This window comes from Tupaia chinensis, unplaced genomic scaffold, assembly GCF_000334495.1.
Source record: "Tupaia chinensis unplaced genomic scaffold, TupChi_1.0 Scaffold144529_1, whole genome shotgun sequence".
In the NCBI taxonomy this organism is placed as follows: Eukaryota; Metazoa; Chordata; class Mammalia; order Scandentia; family Tupaiidae; genus Tupaia; species Tupaia belangeri.
This window is the reverse complement of record NW_006204388.1, coordinates 1644020-1662549: the sequence shown is the minus strand read 5'-3', so window position 1 is coordinate 1662549 and position 18530 is coordinate 1644020. Positions and strand designations below refer to the sequence as shown.

The 18530-nt window shown below is 38.0% G+C and overlaps 1 protein-coding gene across 1 annotated transcript in view; it reads left to right on the top strand.

The window, feature by feature from the left end:
- LRRC7 (leucine rich repeat containing 7) overlaps positions 1-18530 on the top strand; it is a 543267-nt gene that overhangs the window by 507257 nt on the left and 17480 nt on the right. The window contains exon 26 of the mRNA XM_006167144.1: positions 16053-16127. Coding sequence (XP_006167206.1) covers positions 16053-16127 — 75 coding nt within the window. The remainder of the gene's footprint in view (positions 1-16052; positions 16128-18530) is intronic.

Below are 18530 nucleotides of genomic sequence, written 5' to 3'. Positions count from 1 at the left end.
GGTACCAGAAAGCTCACCCAATCTACCAAGTAGGGAAATCTGAATGTAGTCATGTCTTAGTCCATTACTGTGTTGCTAACAGAAATCCCTAAAACTGAGTCGTTTATAAAGAATAGAAGTTTATTTAACTCATGGTTCTGGTGTTTGAAAAGTGCAAAGATGTGGGGCTAGCATGAGGCTGGTCTCACAATATGGCTGACAGAAACAGAGAAGATGGCAGACATGTGCAGAGAGAGACTCAAAGCATGGTTGACCATATGGGAGTCCAGCCCCCTCTACCACTATGCCACCTGCTGGCCCCCTTTAGACATACACTTAGAAAAAGACGAAACACACCTTATTTTTCATATAAAACAGGATTTTGTTTTTAAAGATAGATTTTTGCTGTAGGGTGTGTGTGCTCACTGGAAAGACAGAGAAACAGAGAGCAAGAAATCATCCCCCAAGAGAGATGGCCACACCGCAATCCCTTCTCTTTCATTCACCTCTCAGGATCTTGGACACACACACAACGTGCCCGGCATGAGTTTTAAGTCACCAGGTCTGGGACTCAAGCTGCAGTCGACTATGTTGGAGTCCAGCAACATAACCATACACCATCTGCTGGCCTCAGAACAGTTTTTTACTAATAAATTTCAAACATTATAGCACAACCTCATCTTAGTCACATTGCAATTTGAGGTTCAGGATACTGTAGGACTGAGGGTATTAAAAGTGAAGTGAGTTTTTGTTTTTTGTTTTTAATTAGGTGAATTTTTGCCAATGAACAATTCTGAACATTGTTGTAATACTGAGGGGAAAATCCTGAATCTATTCAGAAATATTAGCATAAAAGTAGTCTTCACGATCTCTTAAATTGGTATTCCTCCAGATATAACTATACAAAACTTTTTTTTCATTTGGAAAATATTGGTTCTGGACATTATAATATAAAGAAAACATGGATTTCAGCTTATGAAAGCAAATAATCAAATATCATTCAACTCAGTCTTGATTCATCAGGAAAATATCACTGGAGCTTACATGTGAGAAAATAAGGTGGATTAAAAATATCATTTTAAGGGACCAGCAGATAATGTGGTTACAGTACAAGACTACCACATGGCCTACCACAGTCAAGTCCTGGACCTGGCGACTTGAAAATTATGCCAGTTGCATGTGTGTGCATGCCCAAAGTCCTGAGAGAAGAGCTTGTGGTATGCCTATGCCTCTGGGAGGGGTTAATTTCTCACTTTCCCTCTCTCTCCAGTGAGTAAACGTGGCCCAAGGGGAAAAAATCATTTTAAATAAGAACATCAGGATATTTTAATTTAATAATATATTTAGAAAATTGTAGAATTGAGAATGCTGTCAGTGCATGATATGTTATAACAATCAGTGAACTACAAAGCCCAAATGGATACCCAGCTATATTAGTTGCTCGAATTATATAGTATTTGTGTTAGTCTACTGCCTCATTAAGCCGTTTAACATAAAACAACCTACTCAAGGAAGAAATGGTATGGGAAAGGACTTAGAAAAAAATCGTTTGTTTCTATTCTTTGGAAAATGTCAAACACTTTTTAGTAAAAATGTAAAAAGCACTTAAAATTAGCTCATAAACAATATCTTACATAATTACTAAAAAGATTAACAAGTTCACCAAAAAGAGAAAGTTAATTACTGAGAGTCAATTAGAGTCAGTTAGATCTTTGGGAATTTGTGAAATCTTTCGCCTTCCATTTACAGTTACTACACATTTTAAATGGTATTCCAGAGACCTCATAATATTTCCGGTTTCTTGTTTGAAAAGGTTATAACCAAATAAAATTCTTGGAAGTACTATGCGAACATTATGAAGCTGAATTACTAAGCTAAAACAAATAGAAAATAAATGAAAAGGAATATCTGCCAGGTCTCTGCCTATAACAGTATTGTCTAACTTCTTTTATCCTTAGTGTAAAAACATTTGAGACATACGTTAAAATACCAATATCATCCATTTTTTTCCTTCCATTCTACTCCCAAAAGTGTTCTGTGTTAGAGATGGAATGGTTCTCTCCTGATCTTGGCCTCCAAAGAATTATTAGTAAGCAAAATATATAATTTACATATCATTATCAGGCAAGAAGGTTCTGTAGAGTTTTAATCTTTGTAGTTTTTATTTGTCTTAAGTCTGTTTCCCTAGATGCAGAGCCTGAGGTAGAGATTTATGAACAAATGGTTTATTGAAGAGCCATTTTCAGGTGAAATCTATTAGGGACTGAGGGAATCAGAAGAGGGCAGAGAAAGAAACTGGGCAAATTATACTTGGTTTTAGTGTTAGCCTCATCCCATGGGCTGCCCTGGAACATGAGCTGCAGACCACACCCACATTTCCCAGCCCAGAGGCCACAAGCTGAGGGTAATTTTCATGAGAAATGTCAAATGTGAGCTTTCAGCAGCTCCAGCACCCTTCTGATAAAGGGAATTGGGCAGTGGACCAGTCACTGTAGCAAGCACTGGATGCTGCTTCTGGGAAGTCTGAGGTCACACGGAAGGACCAGATGAGATTCCTAGCTGCCCACCCTTAAAAAAACAAAAAGCTGGAATCGGTGGTGCTGGCCTATGGTGCCAGCTTCTGGGGAGACTAAGCAGGAGGATGGCAACATCGTAAGACCCTATCTAAAACATACATATACACACACAGAGGGAATCAAGGCAGATCATCAAGAGCACCCATTACAGTGATATAATGAGGTTTTTTCATGCTCTAAACTAAGCGTACTTTAAAGGACTACCACAGATTCTGGTATGTCTCCATCTATGAGAATGACTGCCTAGAGCGTAAGTGTTCTCACCATGGCATCTGTAACCCAGCGGGATTTCCTGCAGATGACACTTCAGCATGGACTCTATCATAGGCTGTCAGATACTTTGCAGTGAGATTCATTCAAATATGCTTTTAAATCCTAGTAATATTTCTGATTTTTTAAACTGCTACATATATATATATATGTAGATGTATATATGTATCACACAAATAGAGCTCTAGTCCCTCTTTGAGGACCAAAAAAAATCACTATTTAAACCAAATTTGTGTTCTTTTGTAGTTGAAGAAAGTGATGTGCAGAACTAGGTTTTGATCAGAAAGAGCAAGGAAGTTTGGAGTAAATTTCCTTAGATGGGAGAGCAAAAAGGTACCAATAGGTGCTAAAACCAGAAAAAATTTCAGACCAATGAAAAAGAAACCCAGGGGGAACCAGCAGTTAGCGTAATGGCTGTGTCGCTGGATTCCCACATAGTCGACCATGGTTCGCATCCCAGACCCGGTGGCTTAAAACTCGCACCGGGTGCGTGTGCGTGCATGCCCGAGATCCCGAGAGGAGAATGGAGGAGAAGGGATTGCGGCGTGACCATCCCCCCTGGGGGGTGATTTCTCATTTTCTGTCTCTCTATCTCTCTCTCTGTCTGGGGAGGGCACGCGCCCTATAGCGAAAATCTCTCCAAAAAAAATAAAAAGAAAGAAACCCAGGTAACTACAAAGTTCTCTTTTTTCCAAGTCTTTGTTATTGGACACATGTGCTTTATGAAGACAGATGGAAAGAGAGGGAGAGAGAAGGAAAGTGAGAAATCATCTCCCCAGGAGGGATGTCCACCCTGCATCCGCTTCTCCATTCTCCTCTTGGAATCTTGGGCACGCACACACAGCACCTGGTGTGATTTAGGACAGCTGGGTCAGGTACTCCAACCATGAAGTCGGTCATGCGAGATCCAGCACCTTAACCTCCATGCCACCTACTGGCCCCAGCTACACATTGCTTTTATTGTGCCATTTCCCGTTTGGTATGCATAAAGAAATTATGAGAAAGTAAAAAGTTGATTCTCACATTTTGTAAATTCAGACTTAAACCCTCCCTGAGATCTTTTGCATTTGTTAGAGAAAAGCCACCAACAGATGAGAATGTATTTCTAGGGAAGAGTTTAACATCAAATTAACTAGAACTATGCATTTATTTAATTGCCCATTTTCTTTACAGTATAATTAGTGTTGTTATGTGTAATCTTAGTAACTAACTCTATTTTCTCAAATATAATGGAGTAGAAAATTGCTTCTAATACTTGAAACCTTTTAAATTTAACCCCATCACCACATACAAACTACATACCCGTAACAAGGGACCATCATTTAACCCCCCAAGGACATTCATCAATAGGAAATAAGCAACCCTTTTTTAGGGTCAGACTAAAAATTAAAGTTACTAAAGAAAAGTCATGTCTTTGGACCAGCAGTTAGTGTAATGGCTATGTTGCTGAACTCCCATGTAGCCGACCGTGGTTTGAGTCCCAGATCTGGTGGCTTAAACTCACGCAGGGCACATGTGCGTGCGTGCCCAAGATCCCGAGAGGAGAATGGAGGAGAAGGGATTGTGGCATGGCCATGCCCCCTGGGGGGTGATTTCTCACTTTCTGTCTCTCTGTCTCTCTCTGTCTTTCTGGTGAGCACATGTGCTCTACAGCAAAAACCTCTCCAAAAAAAATTTTAAATTAAAAAAAAAAAAAAGAAAAATCATGTCTTGACCTTTTGTTTATTTTTTTATTTCTTGAGGTACAATGAGGTCTGTTTATGAAAGAGGGTGAAAAGATGTGTTCTCCCTGTTCCTTACTTGTCAATGAATGTTTCTACCTTGACTCAAAATGACTAATACGGTAGAGAACCTAGACTTGGGAGGTGTGACTTATCCTGTGTTGTAAGAAATGGTTTGGTTTTACATGCCTTGCACAACCCACCTGTGGTCCCTTCAGCTCCATGAAGGTATCTATCTCTGGACTATAAAGTGAGAATGATGAAAGAGACAAAGAATCAAGAACCATTTTTACTTAGGAATCTTCTGGTATGTTTGCTGGGTGTGAACTGCTTTCCCTTCATTCACAAGCCACATGGTAGTCTTAAAGCTTTTACTCTATATCGTATAATCATTCTCAAAGTATATTCTTATCTTAGATATATACAAATGTCTTTTTTTTTTCTTTTTGAGAATTTTGTCGTAGAGTGCAGGCACTCACCAGAGAGAAAGCAAGACATCATCCCCCAGCAAGGATGGCTATGCCACAATTCCTTTTCCTCCACTCTCCTCTGAGATTTTGGGCACACACACACATGTGCCTGATGTGAGTTTTAGGCTACCAGTTCCAGGTCGACTGAGTCAGGGTTGAACCACAGTCAACTATGTTAGAGTCCAGCAACGTAACTATTATGCCATTTGCTGATCCACAAATGTCCTTTTTTAAAAACCAATACCCTTCTAAAAATTACCGAGGTAATAAATGAGCAATATTATTACTACAAAATCTCAAATAATATAGAAATGGGTAGACTAAAAGTGAAAAACAAAATAAAAATTTTAAAAACCTCCCTCTTATTCACTCCACCCCAATACCCATCAGTCTATAGTGTTAGCCTAAAAGCTACTCTATTAGTCGGCTGTATCAGGAATTCACAACTACCGTACCTTCTAGGCCTTTGCCCTGGCCTTTTTGACCTCTTGATTTCACTGCCACTTCTAAGAAATACTTCTGGCATGATCTGACTATACAGCAATGTATTAGCTGCTAAGCCATAGTAAACCTGTAAGAACCAGAGCCATCTTGTGATGCAGCAGTAACACAATGCCCAGTGATACTGGATCCATATGAGAAATGTGGGTTCAGTTCCCCAATGGACATGAACATTTCAGGCACATTCACCCATTATCTTGACAGGCTGAGAAGGGCTCTCAGGAGGAGACTTTGTTGAGTGTGCCTGTCTTTCTCTTTATCTCTCTCATGAAGGAAATAAACTTTAAAATAATAATAATTTTTTGAGAGGTTATTTTGCTATAGGGCATGTGCGCTTGCCAGACAGACAGAGACAGAGAAACAGAAAACGAGAAATCACACCCCAGGGGGGATGGCCACGCCACAATCCCTTCTCCTCCATTCTCCTCTCGGGATCTTGGGCATGCACGCACACGTGCCCAGCATGAGTTTTAAGGCACCGGGTCCCGGACGTGAACTGCGGTCGACTACATGGGAGTCCAGTGACATAGCCATTACACTAACTGCTGGTCCCATAAAATAATAATAATTTTTTAAAAAACTATGAGAGTCATACTTTGAAGATAGCTTACAAAATAAAGCAATTTTTCACTTCAAAAACTTTATTTTAGCTTAAGTGACAAAAAAGTTTTGATTGAATTTTTCATTTTTCAAGTCAGGATTTTGAAATGGTGCAGACACTATCAAAATGTATGCAATTGAAGAGGCTTTGAGGGAGCCTGCAGGGATGATATTCAGAAACCCCATTACTGTTTTAGGAATAGCCAGGAAGGAGAATAAAGCCATCTCCAGTTACCTTCCTGTTTTTAATAGTTTCTACTACTTTATGTTGTTTTAAAGCTGGAAAGAAAAGCCATTAGGGGCTCTGACAGCATCAGTAAACTGTACACAGCTTAGCCATCCAAATGTCTACCACCAGTTGACTTCTCATATTAAATACAGCCCACAAGGGATTAATAAAATAAAATACATGAGAAATGTTTCCTTTACTTTTTTCTAAGAAGCCAGAAATATGGAAAGACAGTAAAGTGAAGAAATGGCATTGATTTTTAAAATAAAACACAACAATCAAATAAAATTATTTTTTAAACTCAAAACTTACACCAAGAAATAAACAGCATACAAATATACTTTCAGAAATAATAAACAGACATCTGTGAGGTGTTTAATTTTTAGATAATAATGCGAATACTGGAGCAATTAAAGTAACAATCACTTTGAAAGTATCCATATACTTTCAAACGAAATATAATTTTAACTCTTACATCCACATTCCCAAAATAGAAGGCCCACAATGATCAGCAACAAACTACAAAAAATATTCTAGTAGCCAGTCTACCATTTCTAAAGCCGGTCCCAGACATTAAGAGCAAAATTGATTATAGTTTGGATGAAGTCCAAAGACCAAATGATGTGTATTTCTTTAGCTAGGATATTATATTCCATTATGCAGCCACTAAGACATTTGTACCCTCACAATTAATTTCTCCATGTTTCACTAGTCTCCTTATTACTCCAATGCGTTATTAATCATTCTTTTTACAAATACTATCAAGTGGAGGCCAGGAGGTGGTGAAGTGGCTAAGACACTGGACTTCCACATGGCTGCAGTTCAAGTCCTGGACCTAGGGACTTTTTTAAAGCCCCAAAAGCCTGATGTTTGAGGCACAACAATTAATGCAAAAATACTGTCATCACCTTTTGAATTCAAAGAAAGGAACACTATTGATAAAACCCATTATCCTTCATGTGCGAACTCTCCTGATAATCACAGGGACTAAGTAAAACAGTCAGTTATAAATGTTTTAATGTCACTTCATAAGCCACAATGTAACTTTATATTAATGTGGCTCACTTTTTGAAAGAAAAATGAGTATATACCAAACTTGGGGGGAGGAAAAGTTTCCCCTTAAAAGCTTTTGAAACTATTGCCCTATTTGCCATTTTCATGAGTCAGCTTTTCCTCCAGAAATACTCTTTGCACTTTCATAATTATATGAAAGCATGAAATACTATATTCTATAATATTTAACCAATATGTTCTGAATCGTAATTGGATAGTATGCATTTTACTTGAGGTACAACCTTCCAAGAAACCAATTTTTTAGCATCAGCTAAAGCCACAGCTTTTCAGAATTTTAAAGAAAAGCCTATTTCATAAATTGAAGTTTCAGGTCCCTTAAGACAAGTTCTATTTTGGTGTCTACATTTACAATACCTCAAACTGTCACAGTTGTTCACCTTCATCATTAAAAAGCCATACAAAGTTACCTTCTCCTCTAAAGTAAGAATGTTAAATGTGGTCTAACAGACTTTCTGAGTCCTTTGAGTTGTGTCCAGAGGTGTAGAGGCTAGGTAACCAGTAAGAGAAGGTCAGATCTGAACACTGGGAGAAACCTAAACTCACCATTTTTCAACATTACTGTGAAAAGCAAACTTTTTGTAAGCCCATACGGATACTCTTAGAACAACCATTTATGACCTGCACAAACATGGCCTGTAAAAATATGGCAGAAATAGGAAGTAGCAACAGGTCATACCAATATAGAGAATCCAGCAGAGTCTCCCAGGTGAGTTCTGACACATATGGAACTCCCTTTATGATGCCTGAGTCTATGGAATCTGTGTCTCAAGCACATCTCTAAGTTGATATCTAAAGACAGCAAAGATTTATACTCTTTTGAAAGGACTCTGCAGCACCTACCATGTCGCTCTGTTGTGACATACCCTCTATGAAGTGGTACTAAGGGAAAACCAGAATTTCAAGCTACTGTGAACACTGAGACCAGGACGTAAAAAAAAATAATTAATTAATTAAAAAAAAAAAAAGTCAGAAGAAACACACAGAGATGTCATAAGCCACTTACTAGAGTAACTAATGTTGAGACCAGCAGATGGCACAATGGTTACATCACTGGACTCCCATTTCAACTGTGGTTCAAATCCCAGACCTGGTGGCTTAAAACACAGCAGGAGGCATGTGTGTGTGTGTGTGTAAACTCATGCGAGGCGTGTGTGTGTGTGTGTATGTGTGTATGCCCAAAATCCCAAGAGGAGAATGGAGGAGAAGAGATTGCAGCGTGGCCATCATCCCTGGGGGTGATTTCTCACTTTCTGTCTCTCTGTCACTCCAGTGAGCACATACACCCTATAGCAAAAACCTCTCAAAACAAACAAACAAAAAAAACAACAAAAACAAAAAGCAATGCTTCTGACTTGGAGCTACCAAAGGAAGTAGCATCCAGAAGTTACTGAAGACCATCAGAAAGTCCTCAGGTGGGACACATGTCCACTACTGAGACAGGGCAATAATTGGAGCCACATCACTGTGAGCCACTACCAGAAAACCACAGATGAGATGGGAGAGACTTCCAGCCCTCTCTGTACCCCTTTATCTAAATAAGAGCTACCCTTACCTGAAGATGGCAAATGCTGGCCTTTCAATATATATTCCAAATGAGAAGATAAAAACGATCTTCCTGTTAATAAATTTTGTAGAGTTAGACTCACAAACTTTCAGTGTAGGGTTTGATGATGAAAGACCTTGGATTGTAGCTGACTTTCAAATTTTCAAAAGTTATTGTAACATCTATTGACTCTATGCTGAGTGCCATCCACAGTTCTAAGTATTTTATATTCACTCAGTTAATCCAATAAATCCATGAGGTATGCAGCATTGTTAATTCATTTTACTCATGAGGAAAAGTTAAATTCACAAATGTTATTTTGCCCAAGGTTTCCAATTTATAAATGGTGAACACAGACCAGCTAACTCCACAGCTATGCTCTTTCATATGATTTTTCTTTTAAGTTTTTTTATTTAGTTCTTCCATGATAGAGGGAAAGAAAGAGGAAATGAGCACCCCCAATGTGGAACATTTAGGGTAGGTCTGTGGACATGAACCCAGAACCTTCCTGTGTGGGTCAGCCTCACAGATCATTATGCTTTCTCCACCATCCAGCTCCCAGAGCTGTGCTCTTAACCACTACTAACACTGCTCAGACAGAGAAAACAGCTTCTCAAATGTGGCCTCATCCTAATTCTCAGAACATGTGAATATGTTAAATTACATGGCAAGGAGCAGCAGGTGACATGGTGGTTAAGGTGGTCAGATCCTACAAGGCCAACTGTGCAATACAAGTCCTGGGCCTGGTGGTTTGAAAGACACACCAGGCACATGGGCATGCAGGCCCAAAATCCTGAAAGGAGAGATGGAGGAAAAGAGATTGTGGCATGACCATCCCCCATAAAGGGTGTTTTCACTATTTTTCTCTGTGTCCAATGAGAACATGAGCATGCTGACAAATAAAAAAAAAAAATTACATGGCAAAAGGAAGTTTGCAAATGTGATGAAGTAGAGGATCTTGAGATGAGGAGGTTATCCTGAATCATTCAGATGAGCCCAGTGTAATCATGTGGATCCTTAAAAATGAGGGAACTTTCCTGGCTGTGGTCGGAGGACAACACATTTTTCTGCAAAAATTAGAAAAATAGAGTGATGCATTATTGCTGGCCCTGAAGATGAAAGAAAGGGACTATAAGTCAAGGGAGGTGGACATTTCCTAGAAGTTAGAAAGGCAGAATTCTTCTGTAGAAATTCCAGGTAAAGAATGCAGCCTCATTAACACCTGTTTTAGCCCAGTGAGACCTGTGTTGAACTAACATACAGACCTGCAAGATAATAAATTTTTGATGTTTTAAGTCATTCATTTTGTAGTCATTTGATACAGCAGCAATAGAACACTAATACACACTGCCTGTTACTGAGAAAGTTAACTGAGATAGTTCCCCTCCTTAGGCAAGATGGTTTTGCTATAACCTTAGGTGCAGTGGTGGTCCACTAGTTTTGAATATATTGCGTAATAATTCATTCCACATTTAGCACTCTATAAAATGTTATAAAAATCTGAACATATTTTGGATCTTGCTAGCAGAGTTATAAGATTGCTCAGTTGCCTGTATTTTTATTTACTTATTTACTTATTTATTTATTTTAATAGAAAGTTCATACACATACATGCAAGAGAGAATGAGAGAAAAATACAGAGAGAGACAGAGACAGAAGCGCCCCAACAGGGTCCTACTGTGTATGATGCCCTTTTCCTAACCCCCCAGATCCTCAGGACCATGGCTGCCCCAGCATGTGCCAAGCATGTTTTCAAACCAACTTAGGGAACAAACCTGCAGTCAGCCATATGGCTTCCAGTCTTGCAGGGCACCTGCATTACCACTGTACCAGAGTGGCTGGGCTAGATGCTATTATTTTGATCTTTGATACATACAAGATAGCTTCCTGTTGTTTTAAAGTTAAGAGACAGTTTTTCACCAAATTAGGAAGTCACTTCCTAATTTTCAGTTCTTATTTTCAGAGTATACAAAGTGATTCCTCACCAAATTCCATCATCAGTGCCAAAATATTTTTTGAAGGCTCCAAACAAGACAAGTTGGGCCCAAACATGGTAGTACGCACGCTAAGACACTGTGTTGTGTAGACCGAGCCCACATGGGAGACCTGGGTTTGATTCCCAGTCCCACCTGAAGGCCAAGCATGGTGACAAGCCTTTAATCCCAATAACTTGGTTAATTTAGGAAGGAGGATTATGGGGTTGAGGCTAGCCTTGACAATCTGGCGAGACCCTGACTGAAGAAGCCAGGTATGGTGGCACATACCAGTGGTCTCAGCTGGGAGGAGGCTGAGAAAGAAGTACTGTGATATAGTAAGACCTTGTCTTAAAAGAATAATAAGTTGCAAAAGTAGTGACACATTACTAAAATGAGCCTTTTGAAATAGTGTAAAGTTTTCAGATTTCTCATCAATATTCATTATGATGGAGATCACAAAACAGGTTCAGTTTTATTGGGTCTCTTTCATGCAGCAATGTTTATATATATAAATATAATAAAAAATTAGGGCACTGGCCTTTGCAGGCAGACTTCTGAGAAACATTCTACTTTCACAAATAATGAATGCCTCAGGGCATTATTAAATATAGCACTCATTGCTATCTGTTTCAACTAATATGACAGTATGCTGGCTAACAGAATACATGTAGAACAAAGGAAACTACACCAATGGACAGTAGCAATTTCTTAGTTGATGAAGTTTATGTATTGAAAAGAAATAATAACGCTTTTTTTTTTAAAAAAAAAAAAGCAATAAACACTTTGGATGACTCAGGCCACCATGAGAATAAGCTTCAAAGCAAGTCTTCAGTACAACGATTACATCCCACAGAGCTATGTGATGGATGAAATTAAACCTGCCACAGATACCATAATTGCATTCGTTCAGCAGTCAGGTTGTAGAGTGTTGCTAGTTCCTCCAAGCATTGCAGATATGACAGCCATAATTCAGCTTCTCAGGTATGGACTAATACAAGAGTATTAGAACTGTTTTTGTACAGTGAACTGATGAGGAGCAATCAAAATTAACTGGATAGCAGACACTTTGACTATTGGCATAAAAGAATAGTCTTCTATCTAATAGTCTTTGCCTCTAGCAACCAAAGATGATGTAGTGGTTTATTGGGGGCAATGGTGTCATTCTGCCTGTTGTACAGAGACCTCAGTAGCAAAGAGGGAGCTGATGGAGGGTTGATTGCATATACAGTCTCCTAGATTCATAGAGTAGAACTGTGTGCCCATTATGGAAAGGACTGTGGGGTTTATATTTGCTGTTGCAACCAGTGCCACTGAGTGGTCTGTCGGCTTAATCCATATGCCTAAACTGTCCTTTTTCAAACAACTAGTTTACTTTTTTCATCTGAGATGACCATCTGTGCAAGTGAATTTGCCAAAGCAACTAGCTGTTTACATAGCACTAACAAAAGTTTTCTAATATTTTCATTATTTTCTTAATGCTATCAGTAGTACATCATCATTGTAGAAAAATAAGAAAATACAAGAGACCAGCAGGTGGCATAATGATTACATGGCTAGACTCCCACATAATTGACTGTGTTTCGAGTCCTGGACCCAGAAGCTTAAAACTCACACCAGACGCATATGCATGTGTGCCCAAAATCCCAAGAGGAGAATGGAGAAGGGACTGTGGGGTAGCCACCTCCCCCCGGGGGGTGATTTCTTGCCTTCTGTCTCTCTGCCTCTGTCTGTCTCTCTGGCAAGCACATACACCCTATAGCAAAAATCTCTCTCAAAAAAAATTTATATATACAAAGAAAAAATCTGACATCCAATTACCCAGTATACCACTATAAATATTTAGAAGATACCCTTCCAGATATTTTCTGACAAAAATATACATATAAGCTTATTTCAGCAAAAATACTATCATAACGCATATAATGCTCTATAACCTGATTATTTCACCAAGCATTTATGTATGTCTACATCAGCCAAGAAAGACTTCATTTTTTAAAACTACGTATCATTCTATTATATGGATTTACCATAATTTCTTTAATCAATGCCCTGTTATTTGAATATTGCATATCTGTACAGTTATTTCTTTAATGTAAGTTCTTGAAATGAAATTACTAGATTAAAATTTATGCAGTTTTCTAGATATTTTGATACCTATGTGTAGTTTTGTCTATAGGTGAGAAGAAAAACAGGTTAAAATCAGAAAGATAAAATTTAAAAGACTTAAGCTACTAAGTTACATAAAGATCTGAACAGCTAAATGACAGTGAAAGTAGAACTACTGGGTGATTGGAAAAGTCATGATGCATTTTTGAATAGAAAAACATAGAAAAAAAACTCGTAACTTTTCTGACAACCTTATATCTTAATTTGGGTCTGTGTAAAACCACTGACATACACACACACACACACACACACGTGTGCACACACATAAAGTTATGGGTTTAAGTGAGCATCATTAAGATTACAGATCAGGGAACCAGCAGTTAGCGTAATGGCTATGTCACTGGACTCCCATGTAGTCAACCGCGGTTCGTGTCCCAGACCCGGTGGCTTAGAACTCACGTCGGGCGCGTGTGCGTGCATGCCCAAGATCCCGAGAGGAGAATGGAGGAGAAGGGATTGTGGCGTGACCATCCCCTCGCTTTCTGTCTCTATGTCTCTGTCTATCTGGCGAGTGCACGCGCCCTATAGCAAAAAAAAAAAAGATTACAGATCAGCAAATGACAGAATTTTTAAAATAAAAGGTAAGGATTTTAAATCCTGGGAATGTAAAAAACAATAAGAGCTGTATTAACTCTGATTCATATACCATAAAATTCGCCCTTTAGCAGGGTACAGTTAAATGGTTTTCATATATTTACCCAGTTGTGCGATCATCACCGTCTAATTTCAGAACCTTTCATTACCTTCAAGAAGAAAATCTGTACCCATCAACAGTTACTCTCAATCTCCTGCTGTTCAGCCCATGCAAACATGCATCTACCTGTTTCTATGCATTTAGGTATTCTTGGTATTTCATATAAGTGGAATTATTCCAATATGTGGTATACTAGCTTCTCAGCATGATATTTTCAAGGTTCATTCATATTGTAGCATGTATCGGTACTTCATTCCAATTTATAGCCAACTAATATTCTCCTACATGGATATACCACACTTTATCCATTGTTCATTGTCTGGATATTAATTAAAATCTTGTCAATATCATGTTTGAAGTTCTTCAATACCTCCTAAGACTAATAAGATCTATGAAAGACACATCTTGATCTGACCCTGATTCGTCACACTCCTAACCCCATCCGCTCCCACCCTTCCATCACCACATCAGTTGTAAGAGAACTACTTGCAACTCCCAAATAAAACAGGCACTCTTACTTCTGTTTGTGGTTGTTCCTCTTGTCAGCAACACTCATCCTCCCCTCATCTGTGTGGATGCCTTGTACTTCTCCTTTACGGTTCAGCTGTCAGGTATCTCCTCCCCTGGGAAGCCCTCACACACAAGTATAAGCTGTCTGCAACGTTTTTACAATCTATTATACTTACCATAGCACGTAGCATATATAAGATACCATCAAATATCAGAGTCATTTATCAGATAGTGAGCTCATTGAAGTCAGAAATTATAGTCTATATACCTCTGTATTATTAGTAATCAAGGCCAAGCATGTAAGAGATAGTAAAATATTTACCTTACATACTGATTGACAAAATTAATTTGATTTTTTTAATAAACTAAATTAACCAAGTTAGGAATTCTATAACTCCTTACATAAAAATTTTATTTAAAATGCATGTGGAATTTTCTTTTCTGTTTTTTTTTTTAAAGCAAAAATTACAAAACTTTTTTCAACAGAGAGCTTTACATTCTTTTGTTTGTTAAATGCTTCTTCTTTTTGTCTTCCCACCGACCCTCTACCACCCACTGTCTAATACCCACCCCTCTCCTTTATAATCTCTGGTATCTGAACTTACTGCTCCACTATCATATCTTTGAATCTTTTAATTTCTGCCATAAAGTACAGACACCCAGTACACACTGAGCGGAGATATGCAGTGCATATCTGTCAGAGTCTGGCTCACTTTGCTTAACATTAAATTCATCCACATTAAATCAAATAATGGGGTCTCACTGTTTTTTATGGCAGAAAAAATGTCCATAGTATATATATGTGCCACAGTTTTTCAACCCAATCATTAGTTTTGGGACACTTAGATCAGTTCCACGTCTTAACAATTGTGAGTAATGCTGCAATGGCCATGCGTGTCCAAGGTCTCAGAAGGAGAATGGGGATGAGGGATTGCAGCATGGCCATTCCTCCTGGGGGCACATGCTCTAAGGCAAAAAAAAAAAAAAACCCTCCTTAAAAAATATATGTGTGTGAGGAACCAGCAGTTAGCGTAATGGCTATGTCACTGGATTCCCACGTAGTCGACTGTGGTTCTCGTCCCGGACCCGGTGGCTTAGAACTCACGCCAGGCGCATGTGCGTGCATGCCCAAGATCCCGAGAGGAGAATGGAGGAGAAGGGATTGCGGCATGACCATCCCCCCTGGGGGGTGATTTCTCGCTTTCTGTCTCTCTGTCTCTCTCTGTCTGTCTGGCAAGCGCATGCACCCTATAGCGAAAACCTCTCAAAAAAAAATTATATATATATATGTGTGTGTGTGTGAGTTTGAAATCTATGTTCAAAATATGCGTTTCCATAAACTTTCTGAAGATCCCTCATACATTGAACTTATATCAGAGGAGACATTTTTAATGTAGAATAATAAGATAAATTCAGAATGTATACAGAAGATAGTTTAATATCATATTTCAAAGAATTTATTAAAATATTAAGTGTTTGCCATAAGATCAATTTATAAACTTATAAACTGTAATTGCACTTTAAAAACAAGATCTTTTTTTTTTTTGGTAAGTGAAGATGTGGCTTTTCTGAAACTCAGCTTGGAGAGTGATGCCTTATAAGCTATTGTGGTCATCTTTGAAGCATACATTTATAAACTGTTATTTAATCTGTTTTTGCTATTTTCTATATGAATAAAAAATTGTTTAAGTAGTCCTAGTTGTTGGTAATAGAATCCTAACCTTTGTTACTTCTGACTTATAGGGTATCTTTGTTACTAGGGTTCAGCCTGATGGGCCAGCATCCAACCTACTACAGCCTGGTGATAAGATCCTTCAGGTAAGATAGATACAAGCATGCATGCAAACGCCAACACTGAAACAAATGTGTAACTATGTTTTTAAATTAAAGACTTAAATAATAGAAAATAAGTTTTTCTTACATTTCTTATTATCTTCATTATTTTGGTCAAGAAGCAAATCAAAATTAATTCAGTCTGGGACCAGTAGGTCACATAGTGGTTAAGGTGCTGGATTCCACATGACCAACTCTTCGGTTCTATTCCTGGACTCTGTGGCTTGAAAAACAATCTGGTGTTTTGGGGTATACATGCCAAACATTCTGAGAGAATGGAGGAGAAGGGACAGTAGTGTGGCCATCTCCCTGGGGGGAGGGGTGTGCGTGATTTCTTACTTTCCCTGTCTCTCTCCAGTGAGAGCAAGCACCCTATGGTAATACTCTAAAATAATAATGGTAATAATAATAATAATTCCATCTGATAGAACCCTATAAACCTAGCACATTTCACAGAACCTGGCACATGGTAGGTATTCTCCATATTTATGTTAAATTGAAAGTAATTCCTCAGTAATAGGAGGGAGGGTCTTTAAAAAGTTCAAGGGAAGTGCATATTAGGAAAAAACTATGCATGGATTTCAACCTTTTGGCACCAAAATAAACTTCCACTGTAATTCTATTTTTCCACAAACTTTTTGCTGTCCCTTCCTGTAAGAAGAAGTGCTGTATGTGAGAACCAGTGCCTAGATATCAAGTAAAATAGTACTAGTGGAGTACCAGCATAAGCTTTCTGTGTGGTTTTAGATCAGGGATTGAGGCTAGTCTATATTTAATTTCTCAGCTGTGGGCTTATAACTATTGAATGCTCTTCCAGCCCAGGTGAATAGAAATTTAGTTGTATATAAGGTGACTTCTTTAAAAGTATTTTCTGATTGGAAAAAAAGACTTTTGCAAAAGAAAGCTCTGTATATCAGAAAAGGGTCACTCCAATAAATAGCTAGGCAAATACTTCATGCAATTTGATCCATTTTTCTCTCTGTCCTTCTGTCTGAATTCACTTCCCATAAAAGATGTGTTCCATGTGTAGTCATTTCCTATATTACAGGAAAAAGTTCTTATATATTGTCACTGTATTTAAGATTCAGTAATTTTGACTTATGACCTCCAGAATTTCCCACTATAAAAAGAGGTGAAACTATATGAAATTGCTGATATTTGACCATTTGTGACAATTATGAAATGATTCGACCTAATATAGTGAAGATTTAGGGGTGATGAAAAAGATATATAGAAAAGGAACCTTCTTACTCAGATCGGCTAGTGCATTTACAAAAATACAAGACCCCCTCAGCTCTGAGATTTTCTATCTCCTATTCATTGAACTCTCTCAGGAAATCCTAGAAAAGCAGAAATCTTACATAACTACATGTAGATCTATATATAATCTTATATATGTGTATACACACTCACAAGGGTTGCTTTAACATTTTATTCTCAAATGTTCTAAACTAAATAGCAAGGTCACGATTAGCTACCAAAGTTTTCAGAATGATAGTTGTCCAAAATCTATAGGCTGCCCCAACCTGTAATAATGTCACAGTAGAAATACCATCCAGCAAGCCTAAGTCCATTCCATACAGGCAAAGATAAAGACGGCTGTTGATATTTTGAATCAGAACAACAAACAAAAGAGACGTATATAATAATCAATTTTTTCTTTCTACTTTATTAAGGAAGTTCTGTATTTTTGGATAGCCTGACAGTCATTTGATCTAAAGCATTTTATATTGTGTGCATTGGCCTCAAATTTGTTGCATGTAAAATGATCTCTAGTTTGTTATATCTGAGCTCAAAAATTTAACTGTTTTACAATGTCATGAAATGTCATAAAAGAGAGCCAAGAATAAACTAACAGCATAACGCCTAATATTTGATAATGCTGCTCATTAACAAAAAGAAATGGCTGTTGTTTTTTCTCTGTGCTGATTTTCAAAGAAATTATCTTCTATCTGACTCTTAAAAAAAAAAGTATCCAGTTAGTCTCAGTTTTTTGACCTCTTAGAATGCGAGGCTAGACAGAGAAGCAGTCAGTGGATTCAGTTAAGGTTAGGGAGTTTCTTCGTCCATGAAAGAGGTAGTGAAAAGATATTTCACTTTTGTTCATAGTCAGAAAAAAAAATGTATGCTCATGTAAAATAAAATTATATACATTCTGCAGATGGGAGAATAAAAAGTTAGTGTCTACTTACAGAGTATTAGAATGTTCTTTTCTGGCTGAGAAATTTAAGAAGGGTTTTATGGCATAATATGTGGGTTTAGCATTTCTAATTTCTGGGATGTATATAGCAAAAGCAAAATGCTTTTTTCAGGGGAATGGATTCTTGATATAAGAAGTAGGAAGAAGTTTTACAAGGCATCTTCAAAAAGTTCATGGGAAATGAATAT